At 43.8% G+C, this 21,517-nt stretch overlaps 1 protein-coding gene across 9 annotated transcripts in view; it reads left to right on the top strand.

Moving 5' to 3' along the window:
- The window catches only part of LOC133353377 (otoferlin-like), a 163,259-nt gene that overhangs the window by 63,441 nt on the left and 78,301 nt on the right, over positions 1–21,517 (top strand). For 7 of the 9 annotated variants that reach the window (XM_061569572.1, XM_061569571.1, XM_061569576.1 and 4 more), the window contains exons 4-9: positions 1,097–1,196; positions 5,203–5,342; positions 12,365–12,463; positions 15,404–15,486; positions 16,007–16,130; positions 17,794–17,848. In XM_061569572.1, coding sequence (XP_061425556.1) covers positions 1,097–1,196; positions 5,203–5,342; positions 12,365–12,463; positions 15,404–15,486; positions 16,007–16,130; positions 17,794–17,848 — 601 coding nt within the window. The remainder of the gene's footprint in view (positions 1–1,096; positions 1,197–5,202; positions 5,343–12,364; positions 12,464–15,403; positions 15,487–16,006; positions 16,131–17,793; positions 17,849–21,517) is intronic. The other 2 variants (XM_061569577.1, XM_061569579.1) reach the window with 2 other exon arrangements.

Consider the following 21,517-nt stretch of genomic DNA (forward strand, 5'->3'; position numbering starts at 1 on the left):
AACAACTTTGGGAATTAAAAAAAGGACTTGCGTACATACAGTATCACTTTGTGCATGCGTGAACTTGCGCTGGTGTGATATGATTTATGTGATTTTTCATGGTTTTGTGGTTGAATTGTCTTCCAATGAGATCACGCAAAACCTATTATTTATCGCTCATCTCTCTTGGCACCCACCATTCTATCATCCTCACCAAAGTCCCTCCAGGCGCTTGTCCCTGCTTACATTTCCTTTCTCATCTTCCTCTACTCTCATTGCTGTGCTCGAATCTTCAACAGTGCTCTCTCGGCTCATCTCTTTATCTCCCCAGAATTATTTTCTTTTCCTAAATGGGAGGTCACTATATTTTCTTATGTCCCCACTGTCTGGAACAGACTTCACAAGCCATGCATTCCGCTGACTGCATTGAATTAAAAATTCAAACCGAAGACCCGACAGTTCTAACTTGACTGTGGAAACTCACTTCAGAATTATTGTCGCGTTGTAAAACCTCCTAAAGAGTATTTATTGCACTCTCCCTCCATGCCGTCTCATCCCACACACGCACTCTTGCAGCCTGCTATGTGCGAGTGATAACAGTGACAGCAGTTAAAGCACATCATGGGATTGCGGCACCCTTGGTTCAGCTCACGACCCATACACAACAGCAGTGGTGATCACTATCCCATCCTGGCCTGGGCCTCGAAGTCCACGTTGCAATAAAATGACAACTCGATGCTGGGGAGACAAAGGTGGTCAGCATAGATGGAGATTGACGTCTATATTTGCGGTGGGGGGGGGGGGGGACAGTTCGCTTTGTCCCTCACGTTAGAAATCACGGGTTCATGTAATTTATTTATTTTCAATTAAAATATTAAACTACTGAAAATCAATTTATGAAGGTGCCTAGTTTGCGGAGTGGGGGGGTGGCATTGCCCCCCTGTGCCCCCCCCCTCCCGCAATCTCCATCCGTGTTGGTCGGGGCATGTGTGATGCAAACCACACAATTCTTGAGTGAGATGTTCCCATTTCAGTCGATACTCAGTGCAGCTGTGCACCCTGTCCGGCCATTGCGGCTAAATGCGGAATCTGTTTTTGCTCTTTCTGTCCACGCCAGGCTGGTGGGCACCTTCCGCATGGTGCTGCAGCTGCTGGTGGAGCGGGGACAGCTGGAGCTGACGGACACGCTCCTCGACGACAACAATGCCTCGATCATGGTGAGCGCAGACAGGAGCCCTCGGCACCGCGACAGGGCGGCTGCACTCGCGCCCGCTCAACGGTGAATGCGCCGGTGCAATCACCTCCACCACCACCGCCACCACCGTGGTGAACACATGAGCGCGCTGGCAGCGCCAAACCGGTTACAATGACCACAATTAGAATAATGCAATTCGGATTTATACTCGGGCCTGAATGCAACAACATGTCAAGAGCCTGTACCAAATAGTGGTACGTGTTCATCGCAGCGAAATGTGAGACACCGAATATGCTGTGAGGGAGTGGTAGCATTGATGAACCTCTCGATTCCCTGCCATGGCTCACATCATTGGCAATAGATAACTGAATTGGCCCCGGGTTTCTTCACATTGTCAACCTGCACTGACCAGCATGGTAAAGTATGGTAACATATAGCCATAATCACTAATACATAGCTTCAGTGGGCCTTCATCCATCAGTGGATCAACAATAGACTGTTGCAGTAGTAGTATTAAATGCAGTGTGTTGTACACATTTTTACAATGTTTGAATGTTGGTGGGTGCTCACCACCAATGAGAGTTCCAAACAGAAAAAAAACTCCACGTTATTTTGGAAGCGCTCAGTCTAAACCAGAGAAGAACGAGTGTGGATTTGCGTCCGAGTGGTGCAGCCTCAGCGGATGAGGAAGGTCTTGAACCAGGATGCAGTGGTGGCACTAGAAACAAGCAAACCAAGGACAAGCCTAAGGGCCAAAGAAAATCAGATTCAATCAAAAAATGTAGGTGCATTAAAAATGAGCTCAGATTTAAATCCCGATAATAATAATAACGGAAGACTTAACGTGAAACAGCCAATTAATTTCTCTCATTCGTATATTTTTTTCATTTCTGTTAATCTCTGTTTTTATTTACATCTTGCTACATCTACACATCTTGTCTTTATATATTTTGTCATCTCACTTGGGATTTTGTAAATTGAAAGAGAAGCCCCCCAAAACAATACCTGCTCAGGGGCCCTGAATGATTCCACCACCACCACTACACTTGGACTTTGTACAGGTGTGCTGTGATGCAAGTGTGTGATTAGGTCGGTAAATGGTAGAGAACACGACTGGATTATAACAGCATGGATTTATCCATAACATGTTTTTGGGTTAGATCGCGTAAATATATGAATGTTTCATTAAAACCTGCCACCACCTGACACAGCCAACTAGTAAGGGTTGTCACGTAAACAGAAAATGCCAATTCGTCACTAGCACAGCACAAATCTGGCTGTCGCGTGATGAAGCTAGTTGTAATTACTGGCGAAACGTCGTACTCTGATTGTAAATGTTGTGGCTTGGCTCTCCAACACACCGGTGTGCTGTACTAGGGGCGAATTGGCATGTTCTGTTTACGTGACAACCCTTACTAGTTGGCTGTGTCAGGTGGTGCCGGGTTTTAATGACACATTTATATATTTACGCGATCTAACCCAAAAAACCTCTTTTGGATGATATTGGTCGTGAAAGCCTACGTGTTAAGCATGGCTTTAGAGCCTACAAGCTACTGTGCGGTGCATTCCTGCATAGAGCATTTTCATGGCAGTGCTTGCATTATTAACAACGTTCTTCCTGAGTCTGCCGAGCAACTGGGTGCAAATGGAATCGTATTTATGTGTATACGCACGACTCATGAGATGGTATGATTGTAATTTCTTGATAATCAATGCTTAAAGCTTCATTGGTTGCATTTGTACATACTGCATCCAACAAAGTGGGGGGAGATGGGGCACAAAGCCACGGAATAAATATAGATTTTTCACCGGCAGTTGAACACATGATGTGTAATACCATAATAGAAGGGCATGAATATTTTATTCACAATTCACTTAATGCCGGAAGTACGTTGTCCATGTAATGGTTATCAATGAATTTGGACATAATTGCGTGTGTCACGGGCTGCATTGTTTGTTTGATGGTGGCTAAGCAGTCTGTGATTGACGGTGAATTCCCTGACATCTTCTTGGTTCTTTCGGTAAAGTCACGTAGGAGGTAAATAATAGACGTTTCGGCCACAACGCAAGCAGCCGTCCTCAGGTGAAGAACAGGTCTGTCGGAAAGACAGCGTCATTCAGAACAGGTCTGTCGGAAAGACGGCGTCTGAATGACGCGGCTGAATGACGCTGTCTTTCCGACAGACCTGTTCTGAATGACGCTGTCTTTCCGACAGACCTGTTCTTCACCTGAGGACGGCTGCTTGCGTTGTGGCCGAAACGTCTATTATTTCCCTTCTACGTGACTTTACGGAAAGAACAAAGAAGATGAATCCCTGCAGTCACGAAAGCTTTAAATCGAAAAATCCCCTGGCAGCTCAACATGCACAGGACCTCCTGTTCACCCAGAGAAGGCAACTCCGTGGAATGCTCGAACGTGAATCTTTGACGATTCCTGCTTCTTCTAAGCGATGGGGCTGGTGCTGACGAGCAGTTGTCCTGGGTGAATGAAACACGTTACTTTGTTATGGAACAGCGCATCTTCTTTGTTTGTCTGTGGATTTACATGTAATGATATACTTCAAAAAATGTTGATGGATTGAAAATGCCCTGACTTCAATTGTGAGTGTTCTGCAAGCTGTTTTCGCAAGAATTAGACTTACTCTATGTTACATTGTGTTTTTGAATGCAAATAAATGTATCCACAAATTCACCAAATTTACCTAAATATTTATTTATAAACTAACTTTCAATTTGTGTCCTTGTGAAGTCTAAAGTAATTCTTGATTTATTTTATATCCTTCTTTGACAAGTAACAACAGCAATGATGGACAATACACATTTCTACATACATATTTAAATTGAATTAAAATAGGGTATATTGTGTGTATGGAAGCACAGCTTTTTTGTTTTAGTTTGTAATTATCCATGTTTTTCAAAGGTTGTATAGACAAAACAATAACTGTGATATCACTGTATTAATGCCCTGTGGGAGCCTATTAACACGTGTTAAAATAATAACCCCATAGAAAATTATTTGGTAATGATGTATGATTATTCATATTCATATTAACTGTGTCTTTAAAAAAATATAGAAACTATTTTAAAGTAACAAGGTAAGGCCCACTGAGCTTTTAAAATGCTTTCATTAAAATGCAAATCAATTTATAACATTTTTGACATGCGTTTTTCTGGATTTTTGTGTTGTTATTCTGTCTTTCACTGTTCAAATTAACCTACTATTAAAATTATAGACTGATCATTTCTTTGTCAGTGGGCAAACGTACAAAATCAGCAGGGGATCAAATACTTTTTTCCCTCACTGTACGTATCCATTCTACCTATCTATCAACTGCCATGGTGTAATGGTCCACTTCTTTTGCACCGTACGTAGCCAACCATGCTAATCGGAGGTGTGTGGGAAAGACAACAAACTAAACACAAAAGGCAGTTCTGAAGAGCTGCGTTTTCAATCTAGATTTAAAAGTCCATAGCTCCAGTGGCTTCCTAATATCAGAAGGAACAGTGTTCCAGACGGCCGCGGAAGCACATATTAAAGTGCGCCATGCAGTGACCGTCTTTGTTCGATGGCCAAAAGCCGCTGCGAGGATTAACCGGAGTTCGCGTGATGGTCTATGCTCCTTGGCGAGATCTACAAGGTGTCGTGGTTAATTTGTGGCAGGCATATTTTGATTTAAAGCTTTCGTGACTGCAGGGATTCATCTTCTTGGTTCTTTCGGTAAAGTCACGTAGAAGGGAAAAAAAAAACATAATAAAAAAGTATAATAATATAATTATATTTTTATTTTATTTTATTATGGTTTCTTTTTATTATTTTATTATTTCCCTTCTACGTGACTTTACCGAAAGAACCAAGAAGATTGTGGCAGGCACTTTGTGTGTAATGAGTGTGAGAACTTACAATGTTTTCATTCGGCAACCGGAAGCCCAATGCACAACACGTGCCAGAAAAAAAAGTTATTGCAGGGCCGACGCTAACCCTCGCACACACACCTAACAGTGTAGCCTCTCTACTCCCGCGTGTCCAGGCCACGGTCACGCTGGAACTCAAGTACTTTGCGCTCGACAGCACGGTCGGCCAGTGGAACGAGATGGACTTCATCCCAACCCCTACAGAGGACACAGATAATCTCGTGCCAAGCATGGAGACCACTGGAGATGCAAAAAGGTGAGGCGTGAAGCTGAACACCGTTATTGGCGTTCACGTTGATCTTGTGGGGCAGAATTGTGTGTTTTTTAAATTGTCCTACATTTTACAGCTGCCTTCTTTGAAAGGCTCCAGTGTATGCTTATATGTTGTGTTGTGCAAACCTCTTCTAACCTTTGCAAACGAAAATGGTTCAAAGTTGAGCAACATTTAAAATCTGAAACAAAATGCATTTCACGGATGAATATTGAGGACTTCGTCAAGAAAGTAGGTGTCATTGTGTTATTTTGTTAAATCGATGCACTGTGTGAGAAGCAGCAGATGTACTGTATGGGAAACCTTCTCTGTCCACACAGTAAATGTCTCACTCCTTAAAATTATACAACGCCCAGAGGCCACATGAGTTCAATCCTCGTTTTCCTGTTGCTCTTTCAGAGGAAGCAACAATGTTTTATTGCAGCGATTCGGAATGCTTCATTGTTATGATGTGGAAAAAATAATAAGGCAGTCAAGGGACGGAATAATTTATCGCCGTTTGTAATGTAGCTTCCCCGTGTAACCCGTGATCTCATTTGAGGGCTTAATAGCGATACTTAGAGCTCTCTAATAATCTTTGTCAGAAAATTAGCCATTTAATAACTCACCGAATTTATGGTCCTTAAAATTACCCCTAAAATACATATTTTTGGGAGCATCTGTTATCCCATTGCACTAAAAAGGGCCAGTCATTGATCTTTTCAAAATGGTGTATCAAAACCACTTACTGGCTCCCATTAATAACTAGATATGTTTCAGATAAAACACAATTCCAATCTTAATTTTGGAGCTTTCGTGACTGTATGAATTATTCTTTGGTTCTTTCGGTAAAGTCACGTATAAAGATAAAATAATAAATTAAATAATAGCATACGATGTTTCGATTGCAACACAAGCAATCATCATCAGGTATAAATGAAATAGCAACAAAAAATCTAACCAGAAAACTATAGACAGACATATAAGCAGACAGATATCACCAAGATACATATAGAGAGTAACACAGGTACAGAGAGGGCGATTGTCTCTGTGGGGTGGCCTTAAATAGACACAATTCCAATGCTTACTTTTTTTTATTTATACCAAAACATTTCAGAAAAGTCGATTACATGCCTGACCACACCTTTTTATGTCTGGCCGGTCTGAAGTCTCTGATCGCTTTCTCTGCGCTCCCTTTATTGCTGATATTTTCCAATGTGCTTCTCTTCAACATTCCTTTCAAATTCGTGACCATTGCAAGCATCCAGCTGAGCGCGTGGATCCTTGAAATGAAGGCAACCCCAGTGACAACTCACTGTCCTGTTCACTTCAAGTGAAGATGTAACAATTATTACCACGAATGCAGAGATAATCTCCATCGAGATCCATGCTGCTCGTTTATTTAAATCGGCCAGACTACCCGCTCAAGCGGGCAAATGTAATAATTGCGGATGATACTCCAGGCAATTTTGCCGATGGCACCACCGTGGCAATGCGTCGTGCGTCATCGCCGCCTGCGATGAATAATTTACGAAGCACGCAGATGCACTCCTAAAGAGCTGCGACGTGGGAGTCTCGGCACACTCGCGCCTCGGAGCCACGCGATTGACCACACGGACTGTTTCTCGTGCAGTTTAACACGTAGCAGTAGTAGGGTTCTCTCTCTTTAGTGCTGCCTAACGGCGTGTGCGACTTCACGATGATATTGGTCCCGGTCTAGCACGGCGTGTAGAGTTTGTGCTGTTGTTAATTGTAGCCATGTTTTGATGTTACTGAGCCATGTCGTTTTTGGCCGTCCTGGTCGTTTTTTCCCTTGGATTTTTCCTTCCAGGATTTGCTTTAATAGCTGGTATTTGTGGTCGTTTCGGGCAATGTGGCCTAGGTAGTAACACTTCCTGCTAATGATGGTCTTCAGCAGTTGCCTGTCAGTGCCCATATCTTGCAGAACTTGTGTATTGGTGGTTTTGGCTGTCCATGGGATTTTCAGCATTCTTCGATACAGCCACATCTCGAAAGCTTCGAGCCTTTTTGTTGCTGTTGTTGTCAGTGTCCACGTCTCTACTCCGTACAGCAAAATTGACCAAATGTAGCATTTCAGTGTGCGCAGTTTCAGTGATGTACTCAAGTTGCGGTCTGCAAGGAGTGTTTTCCATTTAATAAGTAGTAGGGTTAGATCACGGTAAATATAAATGTCATTAGACTCGCCACCACCCGACACAGCCAATTCGTAATGTTTGTCACGTAAACAAAACGTGCCAATTAGTCACTACTTCACCACACCGGTGTGTTGGAGAGTAAACCCACAACGTACTTTGTATAATCAATATGGGATTACCACTTGAAATTCAAAATAAATTCAAACATGCTTTGGGATATACGTTTATACTCGGCTAGAAGTGGTCGTGCATGCCTGTCATCCAGAGCTTTGCACAGAAGGGTTGGTGGCCCATGCAGAGATTTGTGAAACTTGCATGGGCAAGAGGTGACTGTACAGCATTTAGGGTAGGTGAACCCACCTGTACTGAGTTTTGGGCAAGTATCCTTTGTGTGCGTGTTTACATATAGGTTTTCTCTGAGTACTTGGTAGTGTAGCTGTTAGGGCAACTGCGCTACGAACCCCGGAGAACTGAGTTCCATTCCCGCTCAAGACCAACACCAGTAATGATGATCTGAACCGGGCCTGGGCCTCCCCCAGGTCGACTAAAATGAGTACTTAGTGCGGTGTGTAAACATCGCCACTAGGGAGACAAAGGCGACCGGGCGTGGTGCTGGCCACCTACGCCATCGTGTGCCGTGCCGGCCTTCATAGGTGCTCACTAACAACACTTGCCCCAACAATTTGTTAAGGCTATATGGGGGATCTTTCTCTGTTTTTTTTTTATTCTGAGTACTCTAGTTTTGTTCAGCATGGAAAGCGCTCCATATTATGGAGATGACTGTATATCCTTACACAATACCTTCCTAAAAATTAAGATTGGAACGGATTGAGGCTCTCCTGAGTAAACTCGCCATATTATTATTCGAATAAACGATATTTTTTTGTGGGTGGAAAACGAAGATTCATAGGACTAAATGTTGGACCATCAGGAAATAGGATGGATTCTTTGCAGAATTTTACCCATTTAGTAATGATTTAAAAATCAATTTTCTAAAGGCAGCATCGAGTCTGCATGAGCATTTTTCTCACCAAGCACATATTACACTTCATATGTGTGTGTGTGAAAATGTCCATGCCTGTGTCAATCAAGGAATACTTATATATTTTTTTCGCATTATAAGTGATACGCCTTGAAATATTTACTATTAGCGTAACGCACTAAAAAATGTCGATTGCTCGACACGATTTGGAATACGTTTAAATCTACAGAGCGTATGTGCATTTGCATGCAATTAATTGCCAACCAATGTTAATGCAAGGTGCAGACATTGTGAGTGACAGATGGAAGGGACCATTTATTCATTTAGCCCTGGCGTTTTAATTTTAATTTGAAGGCTTACTGAGCACAGAGCTTGAAAATGTAACGCATCGATTTCTATTCAAATTGGTGTCGTAAATTTCTTATTTGGTGGTGGATTGAAATCGTCATGATTAAAACAATGTTACGTAATCCGTAGTTTGTCAAAAACTGGCGCAAATATGATAACTTTATTTCATTATCAATTATGGTTACAGATTAGTTTCAATATTTTTGAAGGAAAAGGAGAAATCAAAGCTGCAAGATAAACCTTGTGCATGATGGTGTCATATCGTGGTTATTGGTCTTAGTTCGTTCTCTGTACTCCTGTTGCGCTCTAAGCTTGAAAATTCATCTCATTGGTCCACAATTCTAAATTGCTTCTCATAAATATATCCAATTATAGCTCTCGCTGGGATGTCTACCTACAGCATATTGCTCAGGCATTTAAACATTATCATTTTGTTTCCAAACAAAAGCCACTGTTGGGTTAAACGTTGGGCAACCAGTGGCTGAACAGTAACATAATTGTGTTGGATTCCTTCCAGTTTTGCGTGTATAGAATCCATAATTGCTGCCAAAACTGTCGATGTTGTGTGCCAGGTTGGATGTCCCATTTCTCTCAATGCAATACAACTACTGTACACCTCCTGGACAGCTACACTGGCATTTAATGCAATATTCTACAACCTCGTGTAGGTTGTGTACACATGTGCGTGCATGGCAACATTTAAATAAAAAAATCACTCTTAAAAGAGATTACATTTTTGATAGCTTGCCGTATTGTCAGTTGACCTCGCCACATGCATCGCCTCATTATCATTGCTTTGCGTAGACAATAGCATGGGTTATACTGCCATCCTATGCAATGTTATAATTGGAGCATGCAAGCACAGATTCCATGAGACTTGGCATTTTCAACCCAACTCATGCACAATTAGTATAATTTGATGGCTCAGAGACACATGCGGGAGTTTTTTTTCTTATTAAAAAAACATATTTGTATTATATTGGGAAATAAAAAACATTCTTGCTAGGTTTCAATTTATCAACCAAGGAGGGATCTTAGGGCTACAGTACGTTAACCTTGACCATGATTTGAACTCATGAATCTATAAACATGGGGAGTGTTAGGGTAGCAGCTAGTGCACTGTGATACAAACCCAGTGACCCGAGTTCGATTCCCACTCATGGCCAACAACAGTGACGATTTATCTGAAACGGTCCTGGGCCTCCCCTCAGTCGACTCAGCCTCAAATGAGTACCTGGTTGCTTTGTGTAAACATTGCCACTAGGAAGACAAAGGCGGTCGTGCATGGTGATGCCCACCCACCCCGTCGTGTGCCGTGCCGGCCTTCATCAGATGCTCGCTAACAGCACTTGCCCCTGCAGTCTGTTAAGGCTATATGGGGTATCTTTGTCTTTGATCGTACCTCACCACACCGACCTGTGTGGTGAAGCACGGATCAAACGACCCACATGGCCAAACATGGGGGACGATACTCTATCATCCAGCAGTGGATTGACAAAGGTTCATACACGATTATTTTATAATGACATAAAATCTACCTGCTCAGTAAAAGGCTACAGTTGGTATCAACCGTGCAGTTAATTTGAATGTTATTTTACATTACTCTGTATTTGCTTTTCATTCATTCACAACCCTGTCTCGTTTGACTGCTGGATGACAGCCTGGCCATGCCACGTGGGTCACTGGGGTTTGTTTTGGTCTTACCTGACCACGCTGGCCATTGGGGGTTCGCAAAGGAGGCGGCCCAGGATCAGTTCAGATGATCACTCGCCGCTGGTGTTGGCTATGGCCTGGAATCGAACTCAGGTTACTGGGTTCTCATCGCAAAGTGTGTGTGCTCAGTCCTGTGCCAATACCCCCCCTCCCTGCTCCTCAGTTATTTTAATAAGGAGCATTTTTTTTTACAGTTAATTGTAAATTATTACGTGAGCGAATATTAAAATGGGGAACTTGTAGGCTCCATCGGATAACATTGCCAACATCTCTAGATATTTCCGAGTTTCTACCACATGCCAGGCACTCGTGAATGGCATGAGCCTCTGAATATCCGCCGCTTTCAGGAGGGTTTGGCAGTGCTCTGGCTTTGCCGGCTCCTATTGTGGAGCAGCTCCTGTAGCTCAGCTGCAGCTCCAGGCCGGCTCCAGGCCGGCTCCAGCTCCAGGCTCGCACCAGGCTGACTCTGGAACCGAGGGAGACCCACTGCTCCAGTTCCAGCATGGCTCCAGCAGCCTCTGCTATAGCTTCAGAGTCCCTGCAGAGCAGCTCCACTTGGCTGCTCCAGCTATCTCCACCTGTCTCCAGATTCAATGCCACAAAACACCCACGTGCAGTCATGTATTTTTTTTGACAGTCCAGTGACCCCAGCTCAGAGCCTTGCTGTGACTCTGGAACACAACATCTGAAATCTCTGGTGCCACGCCAACCCTATGTATGTGTGTATGTTGAACTTCTTTCGCACCGTACGTAGTCAACCGTGTTAACGAGAGGTGCGGGGGAAGGACAACAAACTAAACATAAAAAGCAGTTCTAAAAATAATAATTTTCAATCTAGAAGATTTAAAAGTGCATAGCTCCAGTGGCTTCCTAATATCGGAAGGAAGAGCGTTCCAGACGGCCGCAGAAGCGCATCTGAATGCAGCGCGATGCGGCGACCGTCTTTGTTCGATGGGCAGCCAAAATCCGCTGCTGCAGCTGCGAGGATGACCGGAGTTCGCGTGATGACGGTTTATCCTCCTTGACGAGATCACCCCGACTCTAAGCTGGGGTTGTGAGGTGGCAGTACAGCACTGGATTATTTTATATGTTTGTGCAGATATCTGTGTACTTCGGTTTTCTCACACATGCCAACCACTCGATAATGATATTGGCCAAACATCACCCAATACAGGATCCTCACGAAAATAAAGTATTGAAGCTCAGTAGTGATACGTTCGGTTAATAAAGGCATTTTTTAAGTGTTAACTGCCGCTCACTCGATTTTCAGGTGAATCACCCGTTGATGTTAAATTCCGTCATGAATAGTCTCTCAAGCCACCGTTGTGGATCTGTATCGGGCATAATGTCATTGTAACATTGGCCACGTATAAACAATGATATTTGTAAGCATGACAATCTTGCCGGGTGGTGGAGGGTCAATGACAATAATGTTTGCATAAAAAATACCATGCGGCCCGACCCAATAACAAATATGGATCATGTATCGCACTCATCTCCTTTCTTCCTGCATCCTCTGAGCGATTGACCGGTTATTTGCGTGCTCTGCTCTGTTTGTCATGCCTTGCTAATTAATCTCCCCCTCTGTTTTCTGTATTCCTTCTTTACATACACTAACACGGTCTCCTGTGTGCACACACACACACTAACTATCGCACACAAACCTTCACATGCTCGCACACACTGCCTTGTTCTAATTATACAAGTGCACATTGCTACCTGCGCACACCTCTAACACACTCTCCCCCATGACACGGGCACATGACACCAACACGCACACGCACTCGCGAATGGTAAACCAACACTGTTGGTTTACACGCTGCTCACAGCGGCTCGCACAGTGGGATGACCACCAGGTTCAGTGATATTAAGATGTCCTGCCTTAGCATCAAATCTAGGGACACCAGAAGATTTCGCATGGACACGAAGTAGGTTCCACGTTGCGGCATAAGTGAAGTGTAAACTGTGCTTCGTAATGAATGTTCCAGCCCAGATTCTATATACCTTGTTAAATCTTGACTTAAAGCTTTCGTGACTGCAGGAATTCATATTCTTTGGGTCTTTCGGTAAAGTCGCGTAGATAGATTGAAATAAAATAACAACCTATCTAACAACCTAACAACCTAGCCACGTGACTTTACCGAAAGACCCAAATAATATGAACCTTGTTGTTTAGGCCAGTATCTGAATTTCAAGCTCGAGCACTTTGTTTGACAGATCTAAAATCAGATTTACCCGTAAGGAGTAATTTGTCAAATACTCACAAACTTGTTTATCTCTCCGGACTTATGTATAGATTCTGGTGCCGACGATTTGAGCTCTATTTTGCTTTGTTTTAACTTAACAGACGTTCGTGTTTTCGTACAAAGTTCACTCGGCTGCACGTGGAGAGGTGCAAGCGAGCATTAGCGCCTGGGCTGTCAACATCATTGCGCTTAATTGCTGCACAATCATCCGTGCCTGTAATTAATTGCCTGGCTTGAAGTATTTCACCAACGGTCGCGTATTTGCTTTGCTTCCTTTAACGCTGCTGTCTTTGTTGAGACGCTCTCAGTTTTCTCGCTAGCCGAGGCAAAAAAACTCTCATCTATTTTGGGATTTGTCAGCAAGCTCCTTCAATGCCTTTCGGGCATACATTTCGTGGCCTTGATAAGTGCGAAGATATGTTTTGTTCCAAGCGTTTGACATATTTTTTACTTTACTTTAGCCTACAAAGGTTTTTTTTGTTGTTGTCGCAATTCCATTCAGTTACAGCTCTTGAAAGTACAGGCCCTAAAAGGCAACACCCTTGAATTTATATCTAAGGGTGCATTATGAAGGTCAAAGGGATACGAGATCAGTGATATAATCGGGTCTCTCAAATGCCCTCATTGCTCACCTCGGAATTTCCTCGCGGCTGCATAGGCGTTCGTGGTTGTGCCGAACAGCTCTCCGACGTTTTTGCTCCACACGCTGGGAGATTCTTCAATTCGGTTCCTGAAGAAGCTCCCAGCACGTGGGGTGAAACGTCGGACATCATGCCGAACCACACGTGCTGCAACTCGGCACCAGAGAGCCTTATGAATTGTTATTTTAACCCGTGTTGTTAGCTCCTTACAATGCAAATGAGCCAATTGCATGCATGTGTTTCTGGTCATATGATTCTATAAAATCAAATACAGAAGAATGGCGTCTTCAAATTGTTATTGCATATTGCCCCGTTGTTTGCTCTGACCGGAGTGGCTTCACTTATTAAAGTGCATTTTATGAATTCTTCTTCAGATATTGACTCCATAAACCCCTTATTATTCAACCCTGTAGGGATATCCGTAATGAGATGGCCTGTGATGCTGCATTTGAAAGTTCAGAAAAATATATTCAATAAATAATTAACGCCATATATAAACAAAAGAAAATGTGCATCACTATTTTGACAATTTGTTCATCGGCACGTTTGGGAAAAATATTTTAAGCACGGAAAAATAATTCCTTAAATTGCATATTTTTTGCAATCGACTCGCGAAAAAATACATAATTGCACCGAAGAGTGGTTAAGGTTTTGTGAGTCAAATTGAAAGGCCCGTTTCCCAGTTCTGCCAAATAATAGCACTAATTGAATGAAGCCAAACACTCTGTTTCAATTAATAGTTGTTTTACTTGCCGTGAATATGACTGCACTCTGGGCCTACACAAACCTTTTGACCTTCATTGTTTACTGTTATTGTATTATCATTGGGCTACACTGTTGTATTTACCTCAGTGGTGTTCTGCTTGTTTGCTCATTTTTTTCCCCATCTGCCTGCTCACCTGCATTCCTGCATGTCTGCTTTCCTGTAATATTCCCATTATTTATTCCAAACACACACATAAATGTACATTTCCACCGCTACCTTTTGATGTTTCTCTCCGTCGTGACATGTGGCAAGATACATTCACACGTGCAAAGATCTCATGTGCCCACCGTGGCGGGATGGATGCTGCCATGGCATACTGGTTAGCTCACGGGAATTGTAATCCGGAGGTCGCTGGCTCCATTCGATCTCTTGGCACGGCAGATGAAACAGTGGCGTAAGTTTCTCAATTCTCTCCACCTCTGTCCACCGAGCAGTGAAAAATGGGTCCAACCACAGATTTGAAGCTTTTGTGACTGCAAGGATTCATACTCTTAGTTCTTTCGGTAAAGTCACGTCGGTAAAAAATGAAATTAAAATTAATAGAAATAAAACAATAAAATCACGACGTTTCGGAGGCAACACAAGTCTCCGTCATCAGGTGGGACCGTCACAGCTTGATGCAGCAAATCTGGCTGTGACGGCCCCACCTGATGACGGAGACTTGTGTTGCCTCCGAAACGTCGTAATTTTATTGTTTTATTTCTATTAATTTTAATTTCATTTTTTACCTACGTGACTTTACCGAAAGAACTAAGAGTATTGGTCCAACCACAGTCAGTAGACCGACAGGTCACACATGGTGCGGTTAAAGTGTAGATGCTCCCACCGTTCAAGACGTATGGCCAGACCGGAAGAGTAGGCCATTCACTCTTGAGAGGGACTTTCTTGACCTTCCTCTAGTGGAGGTCCTTCTGCCAGTAGTGATGCGAGCAGTCATTGCAGGGCTGCACATTTCTCTTTTGTATGCTGAAGGCTGGACATTCACCCGCTCACGGTTCTATTAATTTCATTATTGCGATTTGATTCAATAATCTGTTTCCTGTTTTCCGTTATAGTGAATTTAGTGCCTCTAGTGGCTGCCGGATTTACACAACAATTCGACTTGTGTGTATCTTGGGAGTATGGATTTTAATCTGCGAGATCAATGCATCTTCAAATGCCTCCGTCATGAGAAGTATTTTAAGTAACACGCACGTTTGAAATGTTGTTTGAAAGCAACAGGAATTTTCTACAGAAACTTGGAGCAAAGAAACGGCCACCGAAATCCAGCCTGGTGCTTACGAACCTCAACGCAGAAGGTGGGGAATGCGACGTACGCTTTGTGCACGTGGCAATGAAATCACCACATGCACCAAATTAACTCACGCACCAGGTGCATGCGATAATGAGATCAGTGGCATGTGTGTTGAGTGTGTCCTTAAAATACGTAATCAAATGCACGGTTATAAAGTTGTATATACATACAAATACAAAGATCCCCCATATAGCCTTAGCATACTTTTTGTGGAAAGTGCTGTTAGCGAGCGATTATCACGCTTGGCTACGTACGGCGCAAAAGAAGTTCAACCTACGTACGTAAATTTCACTTCACGTGCTGGGACCTTCCTTAGCAGCATGAGAACACATCGGTGAGATACACAGCGCAAATCTACAGTGTTAATGCCGAGAAGACGAATATAATCTTGAACTATATTAATTGGCCCAGATGTGTGGAGTTCAAGCTGGTTACACTACAGATCCTGTAAGCCGGAATATATGCGGAATCGTGCTTCTTGGATGTAGTCCAACTCATCCCTCCTGTCATTACTACAACTACAGATGACGAGAATATGGACGTAGAGGAAATGGACAGGAAGATGTTGGCGGCAAGCCGGGGCGACATGCTGGACAACATCTCCCTCGCCTCTGGCATCGTCGAGACCACCAATGTTTCCAACAAAAGGTGAGCGTAGCCAAAAGAGGGCGTCACGTATTACATGGGACAACGTAGAACGCTAAGGGCAGGGTTCTTCATCCGGTGGACCACGGGACACACCTGGCCACCCCCCGAAGGCTCTTTGAGAGTGGTCCATTGAGCTGTGGCCTCGTGGGGGGAGACGTGGCTCGCCGAGACGTCACGAGATGCAGACGGGTGAGATGAAAGAAAGGGGTTGTGAATGAGACGGAGATGAGAGAGCTGTAGGAATTCGTGAGGTGAAGGTGAGCTCGACAAGAGATGCAACACTTGTCGTAGTTAAAAAAAAGAGAGAGCCAGAGAGCGAGAGAAAGAGTGAGCGAGAGAGAGAGAGCGACATGGAGTAGGAAGAGAGGGGGTACAGAGAGAGGAGGGGCAGAGAGGGGAGTACAGAGAGAGGGAAGGGGGAAGGAGAGCAGAGCGAGAAATATTTTGTTAAATCTTTCATTTAAAAAGGAGGGGGGGGGGGTTACATAAAGCAAAGCATAAAAAAACGAAATGATGAATGAAGCAAAGTGCCGACTACACCGAGCATCTTCTTGTTTCCTCTGATCGTAAAACAAAAGAGAGGCAATGACAGACCACGAGGCGAGAGGTGTACACGTAGGTGGTCAAACCAACAGGATTGATCATAAACGTGGACTTTGACAAAGAAATTACAATTAGCGGACCCCAAAAGAACGCATTGGAGAGCAGCGTGACACCATTCCACATCACTTTCCTGCTTGTGATCACTGGGTGAAAACTGCCAGGAGCAAAGTAATCCGAAATGACATTTTCACTGTTTATTTTGTACAGCGAGCTTGGTGGAATGATGCCAACCGATGAGTGAGATGAGATTGTGAGAGATTAGCTGAAAAGTGCTGAAAATTGCACTAGGAGAGATGCATGCTTAGAATTAGACTGGTCTGCGGAGAGAGGAAAATATGGATCATTGAACATGTGCGAGTTTAAGACATTACATTTTAAAGTCCATTAAGAGGAAGCTGGCTTGGGCAGGTTGAAAACATCTCAATATATAGAGTATTGTAGAGCTTGGGCAATCGTTATCACTGGATCACCACGTCGCTCTCGTTGAGAGTGAGCGAATGCTGCGTGCAAGCCAAGTTGAAATTATACATGTTTGTTTTATTCTTGTTATTATTATTGTTGCGATGTATAGGGGTCAGGCATGGGATCTTGCAGGACACGATAGCATACCTGTCAACCCATACGGTTTACCCGTATTTTTGTATAGGGAAATTTAGTTTTCAGGTCCATACAGCGTACAGCCGTTTCAATACGGGCAACATTTTTTTGTCTAATTGTTTATGTTTCTCCCTTGTGATGGGACTTTCTAGGATGAATTCAGACCAATAAGGTCTGAATTGGTCCGTAATAAGGTAGACACTGATAAGGGTTTGACAGGTATGCGATATTATGAGGGTGTCTGAGTGAAAGTCAGTCCTCATATGTTGTGTGTATGTAATGTGTTAATGGTATGTGCGTATACCTAGATGTTTACTCGTGTGTCTATGTACACCGGCCAAACATTCCGTCTGCTTCCAGAAACACGTGCGCATTAAGAACCGTCTTTGTTAACATCACCATACAAGGCATTTGTCAACGCCAGGAGCTGGCATTAAACAGCGAAGCGATGCTTTGCTCACAGATCGAAACCGGAGCCGAGGGTCGATCCGACTGCGGGCAAGCCTCAGAGCTACCAGGTACACACGCTGGTGACGGTGGCGGTGATGGTGGCGGTGATGATGACGGTGATGGTGGTGGTGACGGTGGTGGTGACGGTGACGGTGATGGTGACGGTGGCGGTGGCGGTGATGGTGACGGTGACGGTCGTGGTGACGGTGGCGGTGGTGGTGGCGGTGATGGTGGCAGTGACGGTGACGGTGATGGTGACGGTGGTGGTGACGGTGATGGTGGCGGTGATGACGGTGACGGTGGTGGTGACGGTGATGGTGGCGGTGACAGTGGCAGTGATGATGACGGTGGCGGTGGCGGTGACAGTGGCGGTGACGGTGGCGGTGACGGTGATGGTGGTGGTGACGGTGGCGGTGACGGTGGCGGTGACGGTGACGGTGGTGATGACGGTGACGGTGGTGGTGGCAGTGGCGGTGGCGGTGACGGTGGCGGTGTCCCATCACCGCACAGCAGCCAATGCACATGACGGGCACTTGCCACGGCATCACCAGGAAGACCGCTCACCACCATTACACCATGTGGTGTTATAAAAACAAACAACTGCAAGCGTTTCTTTTCATTCGCATTTTCTGAACGCAGGCCCAATGGCACAAAACGCCAAGTTGTCAAACAACAGAGCACGATTAACGTTGTAATCGATAAGAATGCTTATTGCATTTCTGGAATTGAGCAAAGTTTTAATGAAAGCTTGCGGAAAAGAAAGTAAAACTAAAACTAAACTTTTTTTATTTTAAATCTTGACTTAAAGCTTTTGTGACTGCAGGAATTCATATTCTTTGGGTCTTTCGGTAAAGTCACGTAGATAGGTTGAAAGAAAATAACAAAAAACTACGACGTTTTGATCGCAACACAAGCGTTTGCGATCAGGACGTCACTGAGCCATTAGCTTCTTCTTGTGGCATATCACGCGGAACTTGTACAGCAATCGACCACTCTAAACGCACGTTTCTAAACGTGTGGGGAAAAACGAGAAAAAAATCCACAGGATCACGGGGAGAAGAGATGATGGGAGGGGGGATTTCTGGAGTCGAGCAGTGCGAGGGAAGAAGCAGGAAGAGAAATGTGGTGACCTGCTGTGTGGTGGTGGTGGTGGATGAACACAGTGTGGTGGATGAGACCAAAGAGTCAATGTCTGGCAGATCAAGTCCTCAACGTGAGTGGAGGAATCAATGAGTGACGCTCACGGGAAACAGTAACCACGGCAGCAGCGTTTAGAAGAGCAACGGGGAGGTGACTGACCCCTGACGGGCGAATAGTGCTGGTTCATCAATAAACCTGAGAAACAACGCAGACTAAACAATAAAAAATAAATTCTCGTTAAATTGCATGACAATGCAGTATTGCCATATTAAATAAGATTGTTTTGTGTGTATAATGACATTGCTTTAATTGAGGTCAGAATAAATACATGAAGCATCTGTATAGTTCCTACAGTGCCAATACGAACTGTAGTGTAAATAGTTCCTCGTGGTTTTTTTCACAATGTTCACGGTAAAAGTAAGGCATTTGTCATAGTAGAGTAGAAATCACTAAAGCCTATCAAGCTGGACAAAGACACTCTTAGACTTAATACGATTCGGCAAAGGGCTTCCCAATGTTCATACAATCACAGGCACTGTAACAAAGGAAACTCATAAATCGTGATACGTTGTTGATGACACAGCAAGCCAGAACATTGTATGCATTCCTCCGCTCCTTGTCCTTTAGCGCCACGGTAATTAACCAGCACCATTATTGGTGCAATTTTGTAAGTTTCGAACGACACACAGAAACGTGGACGAAAGCACACAGCCTTTGTGCAGTGTGCAAAAAACCATCCTCACGGTCCTTATCAAAATAAATAAATATGAGCAAACGTGACAGACTGATGGGTAGCGGTGATATAGAGGTACAGAGTTGGTTTCGTCCTTATTAGGACTCACCAGTACCGTGTGGTCGCTAAACCCCTCACTTGGGCAACTCTGTAAGAATTCATTGTTCACCCTTCACCGTGACATTTTGGACAGAGGTCACAGAGGAATGTCTCACAGGCGAATGTGTACCGCTTTGTGTTAGGAGCCCAATGTAATGCTGCCGGTTTGCATAACATGCATAACGAATAACCTTGATTGTAATGTTTTCTTTCCTGTTTAATTCCAGTGGCAGTATTACGTTGACTAAATTATCCACTTTGTCTGCTCAGTACTAATTTAAAGTGGTTGGAGTGTAATGAATCACAAAATACTATTTAAAGCAGACAGGCCACTGTTAGTCATCTCCACATGGAGCTGAAGCAGCTGTAGCATCGAGTCATATTAACACTAACTAATAATAATACTTTCATTTGTATTGCGTCCCACAATTGTAACCAAACATCTCGGAGCGCTGAGTGAATGCACGGCTGAGTCAAGGTGTCCTCTCCAGATAAGATGCCAAGGATGAAAGTGGTGGGCATTTTGGCACAAGCTTTCGCCCACCCAACTTTCAAATCGCCTTCGTAATTAGTTGCGGCAAATTGCATTGCACATGAAGCAGGGACACAATGGCTTTCTGTTCTGTTTTTTTAATGAAAGATATGACATTGCATACAAAGTTAACTGACACAATTGTGGCCAATATAATGAACGCTCTCCAGTCAGCAGCTTGTTGCAATGTATAATGTTACATTATGGTAATTATGCAGTTGACTTTGAAGTCAAAAAGTAAAAGTATATTTTTCCTTAAATGAGCATCGAGTGGCACTCACTTTTTCTTTCCAGCCCTGAGCTAGTGATACTAATTCCACATTCCCATGGCAGGGAGCCAGTGTTTGTACATAAGTAGAGCGACTGGCCCGCAATCGGAAGGTAGCGAGTTCAAATCCTGGTCAGGCATTGACTCAGCCCATCATTCCTCTGGGGTTGATAAAGTTAGTACCACTTTATGGGGAAGTCAACCGGATAGACTTGCACCCACGATAGGAATATGACATTTCTGCAACTGGCTCAGAGCTACACTATGGGGACCTCATTTGCCAGTAAAAATATGATAATTGGTTCTTTACCCTTCTATCTGGCAACAAAACTGACACCTTTTTGCAAGGAGTCATGTTTGCATAGACCGCAATACCTGCAGTCATAAATACAAACAAAAGACATAACTCTGATAATGTGCACTGTCCTTGAAGTTGATTGGTCCACACCCGAGACAGCTTTCCTTCGAGCCTAGTCTCATATGGGTTGGACCAGATGACGCCAAAAGGCGCACAACTCAAGGACAATGCACCATCAGAGTATGAGAGCTCGGGGCAAGCATCTACACTATGGGGACCTCATTTGCCAGTAAAAATATGATAATTGGTTCTTTACCCTTCTATCTGGCAACAAAACTGACACCTTTTTGCAAGGAGTCATGTTTGCATAGACCGCAATACCTGCAGTCATAAATACAAACTGCAGGTATTGCGGTCTATGCAAACATGACTCCTTGCAAAAAGGTGTCAGTTTTGTTGCCAGATAGAAGGGTAAAGAACCAATTATCATATTTTTACTGGCAAATGAGGTCCCCATAGTGTAGATGCTTGCCCCGAGCTCTCATACTCTGATGGTGCATTGTCCTTGAGTTGTGCGCCTTTTGGCGTCATCTGGTCCAACCCATATGAGACTAGGCTCGAAGGAAAGCTGTCTCGGGTGTGGACCAATCAACTTCAAGGACAGTGC

Source organism: Lethenteron reissneri, chromosome 43 (assembly GCF_015708825.2).
Source record: "Lethenteron reissneri isolate LAM-NWPU_2019-01 chromosome 43, ASM1570882v1, whole genome shotgun sequence".
Lineage (NCBI taxonomy): Eukaryota > Metazoa > Chordata > Hyperoartia > Petromyzontiformes > Petromyzontidae > Lethenteron > Lethenteron reissneri.